Below are 15,952 nucleotides of genomic sequence, written 5' to 3'. Positions count from 1 at the left end.
TGAGAGCCTTGTGGTGAGTCGAGGCGGCGCGGCACATTGCCCGCTCCATGCTGAGAGAGCGATGGATGAGGAGTCGAGTCACTGGTGGCTGTGGCTGACTTTCCCTCGGGAAGCGAAGAGACTCTGGGAGGGGCAGATATTGCTCCGCTCACAAAGGGCATTCACCTCCGGCTCAGTGCCTGTCCCCAGCTACACAGCGCTCGTGCCGGTAAGCATTGTTGGTAGTAGGTATTGTCTGCAGCGGATGGGTTGGGAGCCTCTTGTGTTTCAAAATGGTCAAAAAAGAAGAGATGCGAGCCACAAATGGCAACAATTTACTACAAGCGCCACTGTTGGCCCCCACTTATTACAGTGCACACACCCAATCAGCGGCAAACTGAAAAACAAGGCCTATTGGTATAAACCGCCTGCCACTGCCCCTCTCTCCTACCCAGCGCTTCCCTTTACTCCCAAAAGCATCGGTCATCGCTGCAGCAATTTGCCAGCCCAAAAACAACCAAAAAGTTCTTGCTTCGCCGAGAACTCGACCGCAACACCCAATACCCCCATCACATATCGAGTCGTCCAGCCTAAGCGCTTAGAACAGCCAACATGCCCAAGAACAAGGGAAAGGGAGGCAAAAACAGACGTAGGGGAAAGAACGAGAACGAGTGCGTGTTTGCCCCTCCATCTTTTTCCTTGTTGCGCGCGCCCATCAAGCAGCCCACTGACATCTTAATCGCATCGCAGCAATGAGAAGCGCGAACTCACATTCAAGGAGGACGGGCAAGAATACGCCCAGGTCCTGAAGATGTTGGGCAACGGCAGACTCGAGGCTATGGTAAGCAACTACCAACACCAGTTCACCCACACATCTCGCTTTCCCATTTCCCCCCATCCCCCTCCTGGCTCGGATCCGAATCCAGCCAGCCCGCTCGACCGGCCGAGTTGTGGAAGCAGCAAAACTGACTCTTGCGACAGTGCTTCGACGGTGTCAAGCGTCTCGGTCTCATCCGCGGCAAGCTCAGGAAAAAGATCTGGATCAACAACGGCGACATCATCCTCGTCTCGCTCCGCGAGTACCAGGATGAGAAGGGTGACGTTATCCTCAAGTACTCCGCCGACGAGGCTCGTTCTCTGTACGTTTTCTCCCCCCTTGTCCGCTCGCTCTCGATCACCCGCAGCCTACTAACAACCCCCCAGCAAGGCCTACGGCGAGCTCCCAGACACCGCCAAGATCAACGAGACCGACACCTTCGGCCCCGGCGAGGATGGCGACTGCGGCTTTGAGTTCGACGAGGACCGTGACAGCGACGACGAGGGCGGCGCTGCGGGCGCCAGCAAGGATATCGAGATTGATGACATTTGAGAAACCTCAGCCGAGAAATCTCGCCAGATATCAGCGCAAACGTCACGTAGCATTTCACACTCTGCGGTGGGGCGCACCCTTTCCTACTTTTTGGTCTCAAAAGGGTTGGGGAAGCACAAAACTGTCTTCTCTCTCAAACCTTGGTTCGTTGGTAACACAAGCCAAGGTCCCCGACAGTTGGTGTTAGTCCTGTTGCAAATTGTGGAAAAGTTGTTGATAGCGGAGGAGAGGGGTGGGAGGGGAGATGGCTCCGTGATGGGAGAGACGTCATGGGCTGGATCTTTCTCGAGTAATGGATTTGATGATAAAGAAACTTTTTTTGTGCCTTGTGTTGTTTTTGCTTACACTTTTGTGTTGATTATTTTTTTTTTTTTTTTTTTTTTGCATCGGTCAAAAGCGTGGGAAATAGACTGCCTGGGCTGGCAAAATAGTTCTGAATCAACATACCATCGTTTTCAGGTCCATCTTATTTAATGTACCAGTGATATTTTGCTTGGGAGGGGGCCAAAGGAGACATGCCCGAACCGCTCGCAAGAGTGGCATGTAATGCTCTTTTCAAACTACGAATTCAGAATGACTCTTTTCTTATCTTGCCTATTTCCCCTAACTCTACATATCCCTTCCCTTTTCTTCGCTTTTGTGAACATCCTTGGACCTCGTGATGCCATCTCAAAGTACCCTCTCTTTCTCAAACTCCCGACCCCTTTCTCCTACTCCTTGCAAAACTCGCTTGAACCAGCCATACAAACTTCTCCGTCTACTCTTTCCCTTCATGTCAGACTACCCTTCTCACCAAACTCTCAACGCAGCCTCTTCTTCCACAAATCCTCACACTTAATCCCAGTCATCCCCGTCATCCTCATCATCTACTCACATGGTCAGCAACCGCCCGAAACATAAACATTTCATGATCAAGGGAAACTTACCACTCTTGCTAACTTTGTTCTTCCTCTTTTCCAACGCTAGCGCCAAAGCATCAGCCATCCCACCACCTGCCGCACCCCCAGCAGCAGCAGCCCCGACTCCCGCAGGCGGAAGACCACTCCCATGAGGGCCCGTATCATTCCCGGGAACTTGGGCTCCAGATCGATCCCGAATCTGGCTCCGATCCACTTTTTTGAGTGCCTTAATACCGCCAGCACCACGAATACCATCCAACAAGGCGCCACGTCCTGGATCGCCAGAGGAAAGGGCGGGTGCGGCGGGCACGCTGGACGAGTACCCCGAGTCTCGGTTGGGGGGGGGAGGAGGCGGAGGAGGAGGAGGGGGGGGATACCTCCTGCCGGAGGAGGCGGAGGGGGGAGGTGGGGGGGAATACCGCCCATTCCTGGTCCTGGAGGGGAGGGGAGGTGGTGGTGGGGAGGAGCACCGCCCGATGGGGGAGGGGTGGTGCCGGGGTGCGCTGGATGCCGGAAGAAGAGGAGGGGAGGGGGTGCGTGTGACGAAGGCAAGGGTGGAGGGGGAGTGCGTGTGAGGAAGGTAGAGGAGGAGGCGGGGGCGCATTCGAAGCTGGAAGCGGTGGTGGAGGAGGCGCGTTGGATGATGGCAAAGGGGGAGCTGGGCTTCTAACCGGCAATGAAGGAGGTGGTCGAGAGTTCATCGGTGGAAGAGGAGGCGCGCTCGAAGCCGGGGCCTTGGGAGGCAGAGGTGGAGGCGGGGCGTGCACTGGTGCCGCATTTCTCGACGGTGGAGCGGGAGGCACAGTGCCGCGACTCGGGGGAGGAGGAGGAACGCTCCGCTGTCCAGCAAAGGGTGGAGGGACGGCATGTCGGTGTGACGGTTCGCCATCTTCGATCGGTGTCTTTGGTGGCCGAGGCGGCGGTGGGGGTCCGGGAGCTGGAGGTGCCGGTACAGATCGAACCGGCTCGATACGCGCAAACTTGCCAGCCTCCGCGATGGGCGGGGGAACAGCGAATTTTGGTCGGGAGGGAAGAGGGGGGGTGTCTTCTCGCGGTGGTGTTGGCTCGCGCTCGGCTGGCGCATCCAGTTTATTGGCTGACCTTCTCGGAGCCGGCGGGGGAGGTGGCGCTGCTCCTCTTCTCGGGGCCGGGGGCGCTGGTGGTGCCGAGGGGGCCTCGGGGCGCCCTGCCGGAGGAGGTGGCGGAGGAGGCGCCCTCAGTCCTGCCCCTGATCCATTGACTGGAGGTGGTGGGGGAGGGGGTGCCGAGACTGGTTGACTGGCCTGGCTTGCCTGCTGTTCCTTGAGGAAATCAATGATGAAGTCCTGGTTGTCCTGGATAAAGTCGTCGGTAAGACCCTGTGCCTTCAAATCGTCTCCGAAATGTTCTCTCCATAGCGGGTCGAAGGCGTCCAGTGTAGCAAAGGCAGAGCGGGCCGGTGCCAAAACAGGCGGCGCATTGTACCCGTTGACGCTCCCGGATCTGTTATCTCGCGTCGAAGCGGCAGGGGCACGTGGCGATTCGGGTGGAGTGGGAGCGGACGAGTGACGGTGACCGAAGAGACCCCCAAGCAGACCATGGTGATGCTTGTGCGGGGCAGCTTGCGCCGAGCCTCCAAACGGTGTCTTCAGCGTGGCCTTGCTCGCGTTCTTCTCCCGGTCATTCATCTTCTTCAAGAACTGTTTGGCCTCCTTCTCGTCCACAAAGGACAGCCCCGCCAAACACTCTTCCAACTCAAACGTATGAAAAAAGACACGGTCTTGGTTGTAACTCCATGTGTCGAATATCTCTTGGTCCCAAATGACACCTCGGTTTCCGGGCTGTCCAGCCGTTAGCAAGGTGAACCAGCAATACCATTGTGCCACAAGTCCCAAGAATTGCCTACCGAGATGTCCACCATCTTCAACCAGTACGTGTTGCCGACCAGGTCGTTCGCCAGCACCACAGCACCCTGTAACCCCGTGTATGTCCATTTCGACCGATTGGGATACGCTACGTAGAGGCGAGCAATGGCAACGGCGTGGATTTTGTTGGTTTGCTTGGGCACATGGCGCTTGACGGTCTCCTTGTCGTCGTCATTCAAGATTGAGGGCATCGCGGGGGAAAAGGGGGAAGGTCGGGCGGCGGTGGTGGTCGGTGATTCCGTGCGGCCTTCGGCTTGGAGGTAGTCTGAAAAGATAGCCCAGAAATTATTGTCCCTGTAGGCTCAACATCAACAGGTTGTGAATCTTGCAGGCAGCGGTCGTTGTTGTCCAGTGGTTGGGTGGGTTGGCTGGTGACTGATAGCCTGATAGACGCAGCGAGGCGCTAATAAGGCACATAGAAACTCGGCGCTACCGTCCTCCGTTGTCGTCAGCGAGTGCGCGGCGGAGAGCGAGGTGCCCGGTGCAGTGCGGATGCAGTGGCTGTTTGCTGGTAGGAACGGCACCCAGAGCGTTCAGAGCAATGGCAAGACGGAGGGCGGATACGTCGGGTTCGTGATGATGATTCTGGAAAGGCTGCTGCTGACTGGGGAGATTCATTAAACGTTTGCTTGCATCACCAGGCTGCTGATTCAGGGAACCCTTGCAGATGTCCAGCGGTCTCCTTCTGGAATGGCATGGCACTACGGGTCAGCCACAATGAGGGGAGCAGGAATAAGATTAAACACCGCCACAGCTCACCAACGATTCGTCGACTCCTAGGCGAGGTCTCTTTGGCTCTTTGAGCGCCGCCTTTATGCATTTGAGAAAAAAGAGTTCAAATCCTCAGTTTTTGTATTTTTCTGGCATCTGAAGCGCGATCCCCAGCCGTTTTCTGTACATGACCTGCCAAACGGTAGTTTGAGAACTCACATGCTGGTTGGCTCATGGCTTCAAGTGATCGGCGACCGGCCGTTACCAAGAAGCTGGTTGAGTGAGTTCCTTGTCAGCCATACATACATACATATCTGAAGAGGTCACATTTAGGAACGATATTCCGACGGAAACATAAGCACACACAGTGGACAATTCATAGTTATTGTAGGCTCGTCAGGTTCGTCATTAAAACTAATACACGCATAGTAATACAGCCCGGTCAGGGATCCGTCCAAGAGTCGGCCATGGAAAAATGAAAAAACTAGGAAGATGATGGTCTAGTCCATTCAGTTGTTGAGGTCCTTTGCCTTCTCATGACGCTCCTCCTTGGTCCCCTCCTCCTGAGCATTGAAGTTATCACTGATGACAGGTCCAGGGTTGGCCGAGTGAGCTTCTAGGACTTTCTTGGTCTCCTCGCTGAGCTTCTGGAAGGTGCCCTTTTCACACAATGTCAGTCCCATGCCATATCGAGATGGTGGAAGACCGCGGTCTGCCTACCTTATCTTGCTCCTGCTCATCGATGGGCTGGATGGAGAACTTCTTGTTGGACTCAGACATGGTGGTTGTTTGTTTGGCGCGGTGACGTGCAGTTGGTTGGTGATGTTGCAGTTGCAGGGGGTGTGTAGGTGGGGCAGAGGGGTTCTTGAGGGTTGAGAATGATATCTTTTGTGGAATCGTTAGGTTTTTGTGTGACTTGATGAAGAAAAGAAAGAGGAGAGTTGCGAGTAGAAGGAGGAGAGCCTTTGCTTTGCCTTTTTAAGGAGATTTCCCTGAACTGGTACGTATCATCACACTTTGGATCTTGCTGGGGGACAATGACGTCGAGGGTCACGGGTTGGAGCGGCCTTTGGCGGGTGTCTTTGGGGCGCGGTCCGCTAATGAGTTAGTGCCCAGTTGAGCGATACGGGGGTTCCTGTACTAACAAACGGTCCAGGGTTACGTGCGTGCCTTTGTGTTACCAACCACATCAAAACTCACCATTCCTCTCAGCCACACAACCTGGATGCATGACACCTCAGCTTGTGGTGCCATCTCATGGTCACGACGATGTTGTTTGAAGCGGTGTGAGAAGAACTCCAGACTGAACACAGCAAGTCAGTGAAGGCGCCCCGCATGTCTTCTGCCAGCACCCCCCAGCCTGTGCAGCCTGTGAAGCTCTCACTGCCCTTAGTGCGTCTCTCTTGAGTTGCATCCATAGCTGTTTGCTAACTCCCGTCTCCATGTGTTAGGTATACCAGCAGAAGCTGTTTGAGGAGCTCCGCAAAGAAGATGAACTGGTGGTTCTGGCCCGAGGTCTCGGTCTCATGCGCCTTATCACGAACCTCCTTCACTCCTATGATGCTGCAGGAAACAACCTGATTGTCATCGTCAATGCCGAAGACAGGGAAAATGCCTGGATCGGTGAAGCGCTCGCCGAGCATGCCGCCATCAGTATGTCACCCAAGGCCAGGGGCCTCGCCGTGGTCAACACCGACTACACGAGCGTGGGTGCTCGAGAGAAGATGTATGCTGGTGGTGGTATTTTCAGCGTCACATCACGTATCTTGGTCGTCGATATGTTGACCGGTCTCCTAAATCCGGAAACCATCACCGGCATGCTCGTTCTTCACGCCGACAAGGCTGTTGCCACTTCGTTAGAGGCCTTCATCATCAGGATATACCGCCAAAAGAACAAGGTCGGCTTTCTAAAGGCGTTCTCCGACAACCCAGACCCATTCACGACCGGCTTTTCGCCCTTGGCTACCATGATGAGGAACTTGTTTTTACGCAAAGCATCTTTGTGGCCACGTTTTCATGTCCACGTCGCGCAGGCACTCGAGGGGAAGAAGAAAGCCGAGGTCATTGAGTTGGAGGTGCCAATGACCAACGCAATGCGTGAGATTCAGGTGGCCATCATGGAATGTGTCGAAGTCAGTATTCATGAGCTGAAGAAGGGCAACACGGGGCTTGAGATGGAAGACTGGAACCTCGACAGCGCTCTTCTCAAGAACTTTGATGTTCTTGTCCGCAGACAGCTCGATCCTAATTGGCACCGGGTCAGCTGGAAAACAAAGCAGATTGTGGGCGATTTGACTGTACTCAGGGGTATGCTGCACTCGGTCTTGGCCCTCGATGCGGTCTCTTTTCTTCAGCAGCTCGATACCATTCATGCTGCTCACTCGCCACCCCCTGGATCGACAAGACAGACCCAGTCTCCGTGGCTCTTTCTCGATGCAGCCCAGACCATCTTTGACACTGCCAAGAAGAGGGTTTATGCCAGCACCCAGAAAGCGAAGGCAGACTCCAGCATTGATTCTCTGCAACCTGTACTCGAAGAACAGCCAAAGTGGTCAGTATTGGCCGATGTGCTAGAAGAGATAGACCGTGACCTTTTCTTTGAGCAGCAGGCCCGTGACGATTCCAACGGCACCATTCTAATCATGTGCTCGGACACGAACACATGCCGCCAGCTCCGCGACTATCTTCAGACCATGCACGTCAAGCCGAGGACTGCGAAGCGCATTGAGGAGGTCTACGATCCAGAAGAGGACAAGCCTTCAGCCGCCTACATGATGCGCAAGAAGCTGCGCAACTATCTCAAGTGGAAGAGGGAGTTTGCCCAGGTCAGCGCCACGCTGTTCGCGGAGAATCAAAAGGCGCTTAGTGGTGCCGTTGACCCCCGTCTTGCGCAGTCCAAAAGCCGGGCACCATCCAACAAGAGACGTCGGGTCCGCGGTGGTGGAGCGGTAGGCTCTGGCTCGAGCCGTCTAGAGAATGGCAGCATCCCGCAGTACTTTGAGAAGCCTAATGAGGTCGCCGAGCTGATGGGGCAGATTGACATTACCGAAGCGGAAGCCAACCAGAAAGATGACCTCGTCATGGCTGACCCGTTGGAAGACATGGACGACTACTATCAACTCTATGACATGCAAGATCTCGTCGTCATCCACGCCTACGACGGCGATCAGGACGAGCACGTGCTGGAAGAAGTCAAACCCAAGTACATCATCATGTACGAACCCGACGCCTCCTTCATCCGCCGAGTGGAAGTCTACCGCTCCAGCCACAACGATCGAAACGTCAGGGTCTACTTCCTCTACTACGGCGGCTCGGTCGAAGAACAACGCTACCTCTCCACCGTCCGCCGAGAGAAAGACAACTTCACCAAACTCATCAAAGAGCGCGCCTCCATGTCCCTGGTAATGACAGTCGACTCCTCCACCGAAGACCCCCAAGAAGCCTTCCTCCGCACAATCAACACCCGTATCGCCGGCGGCGGGAAGCTCTCCACCGCCACCGCTGAGCCGCCCCGAGTGGTGGTCGACGTTCGTGAATTCCGCTCTTCTTTGCCGTCCCTGCTCCACGGCCGGTCGATGGTCATCGTGCCGTGCATGTTGACAGTAGGAGATTACATCCTCTCCCCCAACATCTGCATAGAACGAAAATCCGTCTCGGATCTCATCTCCTCCTTCTCCAACGGAAGGCTCTACTCGCAATGCGAGACCATGTTCCAACACTACCAAAACCCTATGCTGCTCATCGAATTCGACCAAAACAAATCCTTCACCCTCGAACCATTCGCCGACCTGTCAGGAAGCATCTCCTCCCTCCACTCGGCCAACGCAGGCGAGAAGGACCTCCAGTCCAAGATTGTGTTGTTGACGTTGGCCTTCCCCAAGCTAAGAATAATCTGGAGCTCAAGCCCGTACGAAACAGCAGAGATTTTCGAACGGCTAAAGAGTCAAGAGAAGGAGCCTGATCCGATTGCCGCGGTCAGGGCAGGGTTGAATGACGGGGATGATGTCGAGGGGAGCCAGCAGGGGCAAGGGGCGGCTTTCAACCCGGAGCCGGGGGAGATGCTGGCCGCTGTGCCCGGGGTCACGCCGAAGAATATTGGGAATATTACGGCCAAGATGGAGAATATAAAGGAGGTTGCGAACGCGACGGTTGAGGAGCTGAGTGCGCTTGTTGGGAAGGAGGCGGGCAGGCAGATAGAGAGGTTCTTTGGGAGGGATTTGTTGGAGGATAGTTAAGTGACTGAGAGGAGGGTGTAGATGTGTCGATATGTGGTATGAGGTGGGAGGTAGATGCACAAAAAAATAAATAAAAAAATAAAAAAAATGTTTGTTGGCCATGTAACTTGCACATATGTGGCTTGAACCTGTGCGCCTTTCCCGGCGCCTCTGTGTCATTCGCTTTCCAGCCAGAGGGGGCTTACCCTCGGGGTGACCTGAAGCGCAGCAGATTCTGAGGCCCCCCCCCCTCACCCCCAGTTACCACTTTGCGCCAATCCCTCCCACGAATCGCATTAGGAAGTAGGTTGAGAAGTTGCTCTTGTGTATAGTGTTCAGCTCTTCCATATTTGAGAACTGAACACTATAGTCGCCCAACCAATGTGATTTGGTTGTCGGTTTGACATTCAACATATCACGTAACACAAACACAAAAATCATTCCAAGAGTATGCCGTATGAAAGATGTATTATCTAGTAGGTAACCCCCATCAAAACGCAGTGCCCTTCCTCCTCCCCTTCTCCTCGCCTCCCCTCCTGACTGCTCCCGCGTAAGAAACGCAGTCTGGGTATTTGGGTATCTTTATTCATTATCCTCCACTCCGTCGCTTTGCAAAAGAGAAAAAACACCAGTTCATATCCCATTCATCGATAACAAAAGAAATCATCCCCTTTCCCATCAATCATGAGCTGCGGCTGTGTTGATGGGACTTAAATGGCAGCAGTAGTCCCATGTCTCCTCCTCCCAAACCCTCTGCTCTTGCGGGTGGTGGTGCCACCGTGGCGACGGCGACCGCCGCAGGTGTTGCAGGTGAGGAAGCCGACGATGATGCCGAGGAAGTTGATGATGCCGTTGACGATGGCCATGATGATGTTGCCGATGCCGTTGATGATGGCCATGATAGTGCGGCCGATGGTGCGGAGAGCACTCTGGATCTGTTTCAATCGGTTAGTTACCAGTCGCTAGTGATGAAAGAAGGTGGTGGTGGTGGTGGTGGTGGAGGAGGAGGAGGTGACATACGCAAGAGACGACGGCGCCCATTTTGACTGGTTGGTTTGGTTTGGTTTGGTTTGATTTGTGATTGTTTGTTTGTGGTAAAGTGGTGGTGGTTTACTTGAAGTCGCAAGCAAATACTTTGTATTTGTGTGTTGTTGTGTTGTGTTTGTTGATGCTGATGAAAGAAAGAAAAAAACGGAATCAAACTCTGGTGGTGGGATGGGAAGATAATATACCAAACTTTCCCCACGACTTGGTTCCTTTTCTTTGAACACAGTTTTCTAGCAGCCACTACCACATACGTCTCCTCCGTCAATAACCTGTTCCTGTCCTGGTCTGTTTGCTCCTGCTGGCTGGGCTGGCTGGGCTGGCTGAACCGGCGCCCCCCGTCATCGTCACTGGTCAACTGGCCTGTCTTGGTGGTCGTCTCTGGCCGAATGTGACGTCACTTGGCATTGTCTGCTTTTTTGTTTTTCTACCCGACCAACCACTAACACACCCCTGTCGTCGATCACTCAGTTTGCGAAAATGGAAAGCATCAGATGGCATTTTTCTTTTTCTGGCATGGGGGATTTGTTTGAGAATGACGCGCCGTTGGGTTCTGCATTCCCGCTACCCTTCTAACCTGGAGTTGCTGGCCAGCCAACAGCTTGAATTTGAGCTCAATCATGGCAGGTGAAGGTGCGCTGCTTGCCAAACCATCTCGAAATCGCATCATCAAATCCCCGATGTATCATGACTTCCTGCCCGTACAAGACATTCGGAAGATACGGCTCCTCGTCTCCATGCCCATCCCTCTTCGCAATGACTTCACCTCTCTTTCCATTATGTACAACAGCCCGCAAGAGTACCACCTTCGTACCGGCCGCCTCCCGAACTGTGGCTTGATCCGCATTCTGATTCGACAGTCCTCAAAGGCGACAACGCTTGCGCACCACGCGCGTGGCCTGTCTCTCCAAAGTGGATATTGACGTCATTGACATTTGTCTCTCAAGTGGTCTGTGCCCTTCCCGTCGGCTCTTGGCGCTGCCTGCTTCTGTCAGTTCACCTTGGCGGGTTCCATCGGCTGGATTTTCAGGGTCTTCTGGTGGGACCTCAAAGCAATTGTTGTTTGCGGCTGGGCCATGATATCACAGGGAACCCCCAGGGTCTTCACGTGCGAAGGGGTTTCATAGAAATCTGGAAATATCGGTTCCCTGACAGATGCATGCAATGAACGAATAGCTTGAGCCAAAGCAGGCGTGTTAGGTTGAACACTTCCATGTTCTAATTGTATGCCCACTATGTGGCTGGGGCACGACATCATCAAACAGCTAGATTTCCATTCCTTCCAACTGGCTGTCGACATGATGTGAATCTCGTCATGCCCTAAAGCAACGCTTGCAACTGAAGTCCCCGGTCCTCATTTCCTCAGCATATGGTATCATCACCACCTCCCTGCCTGTGCCTTCAGCCTCTTCTGTATCTGTACAAACTTGCCGAAGTTCATCTTCGTCGTGCTCGTCTCATCCACCCGCTCTCCACTGACAATGACGTGAACCATCATCCTAGGATCGTACCGGAGCTCCGACAACAGCTTGGGTGTGATGAGGAAATACTGACTTGTATGCTCTCGGCACGCAACCTCCACCATCCTCTCGTGAACCATACGCTCGTTGCGCGGGTCCATACCCTGGTTGATCTCGTCCACCACCCGGAATGGCGCCTGAGCCAGAGCCTGCAAAGCCATCAGGTAGAAAATGGTTGACACGGCACGCTCACCACCAGACTGTCTGTGCTGGTCGAGCCGCTGAAGTGTCTCCCCCTGACGGAATCTGACCTTGATATCGATAGCCCACTTGTCAAAATCCGCGTCTTTGTGGACACCAACTTCGCCGGCACAGCTGATTTGCTCAAAGTTATAGCTAAAAGCATCATTAATCTGTCCGACGAGCTCGTCCAGGCGGGGCTCCCATTGGCTCTGGATCTCCTCGATTCTGGCGTTGAGCTGGGCCAGCCTTGTCTCCTGGTTTTCTGCAGCATGGCGAATCTGTTCGATCTTTTGGGCGTAAAGCTCGTACTCTTCCAGCGCCTGGGGGTTACCCGCTTCGATCATCTCCAGCTTCGCCTGCTCTGCCGTGATTGATCCCTCAAACTCGGCCACTGTCCTGTCCCGAGCAGCTGCCAGAAGGGCCACCCTGTTCTCATCGTTCAAGAACTCGCTGACCTTGTCTTGAGCTTCTCCGGCAGTTTGTCTAAACTCCTCGACATCCTTTTTAGCCTGTTCCACCTTTGCTTTCTCGTCTTCTAGTCTGGCTGTGATCTCGGCGTTCTTATCTTTGAGGCACTTGACATCCGATTCGGCCTCCAGCTCCCAGACTTGGGCTTCGAGGAGTTTTTGTCGCGTTTTACGGATAGCACCAAGCGTTTCGAAGTGTTTGATGACGGCCTTGGACATGTCCACGGTGGCATCGTCGAGTTGCCTCATAAGATCCACCCTGCGAGCTTTGGCCTCGTCAAGCTCCTTCTGGGTGCGTTCTTGGACCTTTTCTTTGGCATCTGGGAGCGGCTCTGTTAATACACCACAATCGGGTCCACTGCCAGGGGTCTGTCATACCTATCTTGTCCGGCAGGCCGTTCCAGTGCGTAAACTCGGCTTGCAATTGGTTCTTCTGCGCCATTAAACCGCTCTGATAGTTGGTTAGTTATATCCAGGTATGCGACAGGAAAAGATACATACCTTCTTCTCCTCAAGTTCCTTGATCTCCGCTGTGAGTGTTTTGTGCTTCTCGGCCACTTCTTTCAACTTTGTCAGCAACTCATCAGTCTTTCCATCGATCTCCTCGATCTTGCGTCTGATTTCGAGCTTTTCAGAACCGTCAACCGGCTGGTCTGTCCAGAACCGGCCCTCGCTGAACCCAGTGACGCGCGTAGAGACCGCCCCCGGCCCATACTCTCTCCGGCGCATGATACGATAAAACTTGCGACCAGCAGAAAAGTAGTTGATGAGCTCGTCCTTTTGGATTTGCTCGAACTGGTCATCGGAAATCTCGTTCAAGCTAAGGGCAGACTGATGTAGTCTTTTCTCTGTGCAAAGCATGGCCAGCACGGGAGCGGGTCCGTCGAGGAAATCGAGAACATAGCCATCGAAGCCATACCGTGAAAGCTGCTCCTTAGGCATAGGTGGCTTGAAGGAATCCAATGAGCTAAAGCAAGTCCGAACAGTAACGGAAAGGCCCAAAGTCCCATACAGCTGGTCGCTCAGCTTTTTGTGGTCCGCTCTGGTCTGTGTCGTGAAACAAAAGAAATCAGATCCCTGGAGCATGGACTGGACCAAGTCCTTGTAGCGCTTGTCTTTAACGGAGCACGTTAGCATGGGAGGCCCAAAGACTTCTTTTTCGAACCTTCCTTGGTTGTCTTTGAGCCAGGCCCAGCCCGCTGCTGCATCAGGGTTCATGTTCTTGAGCTGGTTGAGAAGTTGGCCCTCTTGCGAGTCCAGGGCCTCCAGTTCCTGCACCAATGCCATCTTCTGCTGCCTCAAACCATATCCCTCCGTCTTGATAGCGTCACGTTCTGGGACAAGATCCAAGGCCTTCTGCTGCTTCTCGCGCTTCTGGTGGTCTAGCTCTCGCTGTCAAAACTGTCAGTGACACAAACCTTTCGAGTGTACATAACTGCTCAAACTACCCACAATCTGGAGGTTCCATTCACCAGCCTTGAATTCCTTGGGCTCTTGTGCGTACTTTGCCTTCAGATCGGTGATCTCCTTCCTCAAAGCACCCATCCGCTTCCTCTTGTCCTTGAAATTGTCTTCCTCCGTCCGAATCGCGTTTTCGATCTGCGTCATTTTCCCACTTGCTGATTCCACCGGACCCAGCGCTTTGTCGGCCTCGGCTACAGCCTGCTCCAATTCTCGTCGCCGAAGAGTTACGACGCCTCTAACTTTGCGAGAATAATCCTGCTTTCTATTGACGGCTTCGAGGGCAGGCGCGACGCTTCTTTCGAGCCTCTTATAGGCGCGCTGTGACTCTTTCTTACGCATTCTGGCATCGTTAAAGTGTTCCCTGGCCTCCTGATATTGAGCGATCAGTCGAAGTTGCTTCAGTTTGATCAGCGCTTCCTGGATAGCCTTTCTCTCACGAAGTTTGTCGACATCCGCCTGCAGAAGCCGCTGTTTGTCCTCCATCCTCTTGACGTCCTCGCGAGTCTTGTCCGTGATGGATTGCACTTCCTTTTGCTCCTTGAATCCCTGTTTCAATTCCTGCTGCCACACAATCATGTCCTGTGGCGCGGCGGCATGCAGAGTCTTCTCCAACAGCTCTACCGGAGTCAACCCAGCAAACTCCGCCACCTTGTCCTGTGGTAGGAACTGACATAGGTTGTCGATCTGGATACGAAGGCTCCGCATAAGCTTCTGAACATCCTTGAGGGTGGAACGGCTTCCGTTGATAGTGAACTTCCGACTATTATCCTCACGCCTGATGACAAGCCCAATGACGTAGTTCTCGGCATCTTCAGGCTTCCGCTGTAGCTCAACCTCGAGTTCCGCCTCATCGTTGCCGTGCTTGACGAAGTCGCCAAAAGTACTCGCCCTCCCCAGTACGTTCGGCGGATAACCAAGTCCCAAGCAAATGGCACAGACCAGCGAACTTTTCCCTGTGCCGTTTGGCCCAATAACCATATTCAGGTTAGGTCCGAGAAAGAATTGGGCTTCGGAATAGGTAACGAAGTTGCGTAATTTCACTCGCACAATTGCACCCGGTTGGAATGTACTTGCTGATTCGTTCGCGGTAGTGTCATTATCGTGATAAGCCCGTGGCCCATCTCCCCGTCTTCGTCGTAGGAAGCTGTAGTCGTCGGCATCATCTGGGGCGGCTCTTTTCAGCAAGGTCGTTGGCGCCATTTCGCCCAAGCCAAGGTGTAAATAGACTGGGTAAATCGCTTTCCGTCAAAGATTCTTCCGAGAGAGAGGCTATTTTGAAAGACCAAACTCCACAAGGAATACGCCCGCCTTTCGTAGTTACAGCGTGACCTTCAAGAGGTTGAGAACGCGTCGCGTTTGGTGCAGCGCGTGGTGGGGGTTGGGGTTAATTGGTTAACTCAAGGGTGGAACTGCAATCCGCACCCAAAGTCCGTGCACGGCGACCTTGAAGTCTGGCCAATAAGAGGCAGTCGGTGTCGTCCAAGCTCGCCAAATGCAACTGCTGTTGCTTAGGTAAGATGTTATATTCGGCTGTTCCAAGTTCAACATCACAGCTGCTATCAACGAAGGAGAACGACAAGGTGGATGGATTTTCGAGTACGAGTGGCCATGGAATCTCGATCTGTTACAGTACAACTGTTCGGGACAATACAAAATATGGGTGTATCATTTCGAATCTCATGATGACAAGTGTAGGCTCGAAAGAACGAAGGAGCCCCTTTGCTGGGGACCAGAGGTTCTCACCATGGGCAGATAGATATTATGTATCATCGATCGGATCAGTAGTTTTAGATGTATCGGCATGAAGAAGTCGTTCCGGGATCGTGTTTTGGGGCCAGAATACTTGGCACAACCAGTTTTGTCTGGAATTCCATCGCACATAAAAACAAAACACCATGCTTCTGCTGCATTCCTCACCCTCTTCCACACCAACACTGAGATATACCGGTACAGACAACACAGAGGATTCTCTGATACTGGGTACATGCGTGTTGTCATCGATAAACTACTCATATGGGTAGTTGATGCCAGCACACAAGAGCGTGTACTGTTGGATCCTGGCAGAAAACACCCCAAGGGTCTTAATTTCCGAATGCCTTCAGCTCGACAACTCGAGATACCGAGCTTCCCCTGGCATAGTAGGTGACGACGAGCAAGCCGTAAAATGCACTGTATGGTTCCATGTCCTATCGCGTTTC

General features: G+C 53.5%; 7 protein-coding genes across 7 annotated transcripts in view; 2 read left to right on the top strand and 5 right to left on the bottom strand.

The window, feature by feature from the left end:
• The window catches only part of QC764_119380 (uncharacterized protein), a gene marked incomplete at both ends in the record, with an annotated part of 771 nt that extends 722 nt beyond the window's left edge, over window positions 1–49 (bottom strand). The window contains one exon of the mRNA XM_062943203.1: window positions 1–49. This exon is cut by the window's left edge and continues 722 nt beyond it. Within this exon, the coding sequence (XP_062806276.1) occupies window positions 1–49 (49 nt within the window).
• Window positions 50–361: 312 nt separating this feature from the next.
• TIF11 (Translation initiation factor 1A) lies at window positions 362–1,650 on the top strand. The gene is made up of 4 exons (XM_062943202.1): window positions 362–650; window positions 730–820; window positions 961–1,118; window positions 1,183–1,650. The coding sequence occupies exons 1-4, from the start codon at window positions 592–594 to the stop codon at window positions 1,346–1,348; spliced, it is 474 nt and encodes a 157-aa protein (XP_062806275.1). The 5' UTR covers window positions 362–591; the 3' UTR covers window positions 1,349–1,650.
• Window positions 1,651–1,853: 203 nt separating this feature from the next.
• Window positions 1,854–4,664, bottom strand: QC764_119360 (uncharacterized protein). The gene is given in 4 exon segments (XM_062943201.1): window positions 1,854–2,214; window positions 2,275–2,905; window positions 2,919–4,067; window positions 4,133–4,664. The coding sequence occupies 4 exon segments, from the start codon at window positions 4,340–4,342 to the stop codon at window positions 2,183–2,185; spliced, it is 2,022 nt and encodes a 673-aa protein (XP_062806274.1). The 5' UTR covers window positions 4,343–4,664; the 3' UTR covers window positions 1,854–2,182.
• Window positions 4,665–4,896: 232 nt separating this feature from the next.
• rad16 (DNA repair protein RAD16) lies at window positions 4,897–9,097 on the top strand (the record flags this gene model as incomplete). The annotated part of the gene is made up of 5 exons (XM_062943199.1): window positions 4,897–5,039; window positions 5,124–5,249; window positions 5,292–5,862; window positions 5,979–6,254; window positions 6,314–9,097. The coding sequence occupies exons 4-5, from the start codon at window positions 6,198–6,200 to the stop codon at window positions 9,095–9,097; spliced, it is 2,841 nt and encodes a 946-aa protein (XP_062806272.1). The 5' UTR covers window positions 4,897–5,039; window positions 5,124–5,249; window positions 5,292–5,862; window positions 5,979–6,197.
• QC764_119355 (uncharacterized protein) lies at window positions 5,224–6,076 on the bottom strand. The gene is made up of 2 exons (XM_062943200.1): window positions 5,583–6,076; window positions 5,224–5,521 (listed from the first exon to the last, which is right to left on the bottom strand). The coding sequence occupies exons 1-2, from the start codon at window positions 5,640–5,642 to the stop codon at window positions 5,372–5,374; spliced, it is 210 nt and encodes a 69-aa protein (XP_062806273.1). The 5' UTR covers window positions 5,643–6,076; the 3' UTR covers window positions 5,224–5,371.
• Window positions 9,098–9,545: 448 nt separating the features above from the next.
• Window positions 9,546–10,231, bottom strand: QC764_119345 (uncharacterized protein). The gene is made up of 2 exons (XM_062943198.1): window positions 10,097–10,231; window positions 9,546–10,011 (listed from the first exon to the last, which is right to left on the bottom strand). The coding sequence occupies exons 1-2, from the start codon at window positions 10,115–10,117 to the stop codon at window positions 9,787–9,789; spliced, it is 246 nt and encodes an 81-aa protein (XP_062806271.1). The 5' UTR covers window positions 10,118–10,231; the 3' UTR covers window positions 9,546–9,786.
• Window positions 10,232–11,311: 1,080 nt separating this feature from the next.
• On the bottom strand, window positions 11,312–15,277 carry SMC5 (Structural maintenance of chromosomes protein 5). Its single transcript, XM_062943197.1, has 5 exons — window positions 15,177–15,277; window positions 13,743–15,113; window positions 12,792–13,682; window positions 12,669–12,741; window positions 11,312–12,610 (listed from the first exon to the last, which is right to left on the bottom strand). Exons 2-5 carry the CDS (start codon window positions 14,952–14,954, stop codon window positions 11,499–11,501), a joined length of 3,288 nt encoding a protein of 1,095 aa, XP_062806270.1. The 5' UTR covers window positions 14,955–15,113; window positions 15,177–15,277; the 3' UTR covers window positions 11,312–11,498.
• Between the last annotated feature and the right edge of the window lie 675 nt (window positions 15,278–15,952).

This window comes from Podospora pseudoanserina, chromosome 1 (genome assembly GCF_035222485.1).
Source record: "Podospora pseudoanserina strain CBS 124.78 chromosome 1, whole genome shotgun sequence".
Classification (NCBI taxonomy): Eukaryota; Fungi; Ascomycota; class Sordariomycetes; order Sordariales; family Podosporaceae; genus Podospora; species Podospora pseudoanserina.
This window is presented reverse-complemented; position numbering and strand designations above follow the sequence as displayed.

Bases quoted from the DNA above. Each gene is read 5' to 3' on its own strand.
- QC764_119355 (XM_062943200.1), bottom strand. From the start codon at position 5,642: ATGTCTGAGTCCAACAAGAAGTTCTCCATCCAGCCCATCGATGAGCAG. The intron at 5,522-5,582 runs GTAGGCAGACCG...TTGTGTGAAAAG, and splicing joins ATGAGCAGGAGCAAGATAAG to GGCACCTTCCAGAAGCTCAG.
- SMC5 (XM_062943197.1), bottom strand. From the start codon at position 14,954: ATGGCGCCAACGACCTTGCTGAAAAGAGCCGCCCCAGATGATGCCGAC. The intron at 13,683-13,742 runs GTGGGTAGTTTG...CAGTTTTGACAG, and splicing joins GTGAATGGAACCTCCAGATT to CGAGAGCTAGACCACCAGAA. The intron at 12,742-12,791 runs GTATGTATCTTT...ACCAACTATCAG, and splicing joins AGGAACTTGAGGAGAAGAAG to AGCGGTTTAATGGCGCAGAA.
- QC764_119360 (XM_062943201.1), bottom strand. From the start codon at position 4,342: ATGCCCTCAATCTTGAATGACGACGACAAGGAGACCGTCAAGCGCCAT. The intron at 4,068-4,132 runs GTAGGCAATTCT...ACGGCTGGACAG, and splicing joins TGAAGATGGTGGACATCTCG to CCCGGAAACCGAGGTGTCAT. The intron at 2,215-2,274 runs GTAAGTTTCCCT...CCATGTGAGTAG, and splicing joins GAACAAAGTTAGCAAGAGTG to ATGATGAGGATGACGGGGAT.
- QC764_119345 (XM_062943198.1), bottom strand. From the start codon at position 10,117: ATGGGCGCCGTCGTCTCTTGC. The intron at 10,012-10,096 runs GTATGTCACCTC...CGATTGAAACAG, and splicing joins TGGGCGCCGTCGTCTCTTGC to ATCCAGAGTGCTCTCCGCAC.
- TIF11 (XM_062943202.1), top strand. From the start codon at position 592: ATGCCCAAGAACAAGGGAAAGGGAGGCAAAAACAGACGTAGGGGAAAG. The intron at 651-729 runs GTGCGTGTTTGC...ATCGCATCGCAG, and splicing joins AGGGGAAAGAACGAGAACGA to CAATGAGAAGCGCGAACTCA. The intron at 1,119-1,182 runs GTACGTTTTCTC...ACAACCCCCCAG, and splicing joins GCCGACGAGGCTCGTTCTCT to CAAGGCCTACGGCGAGCTCC.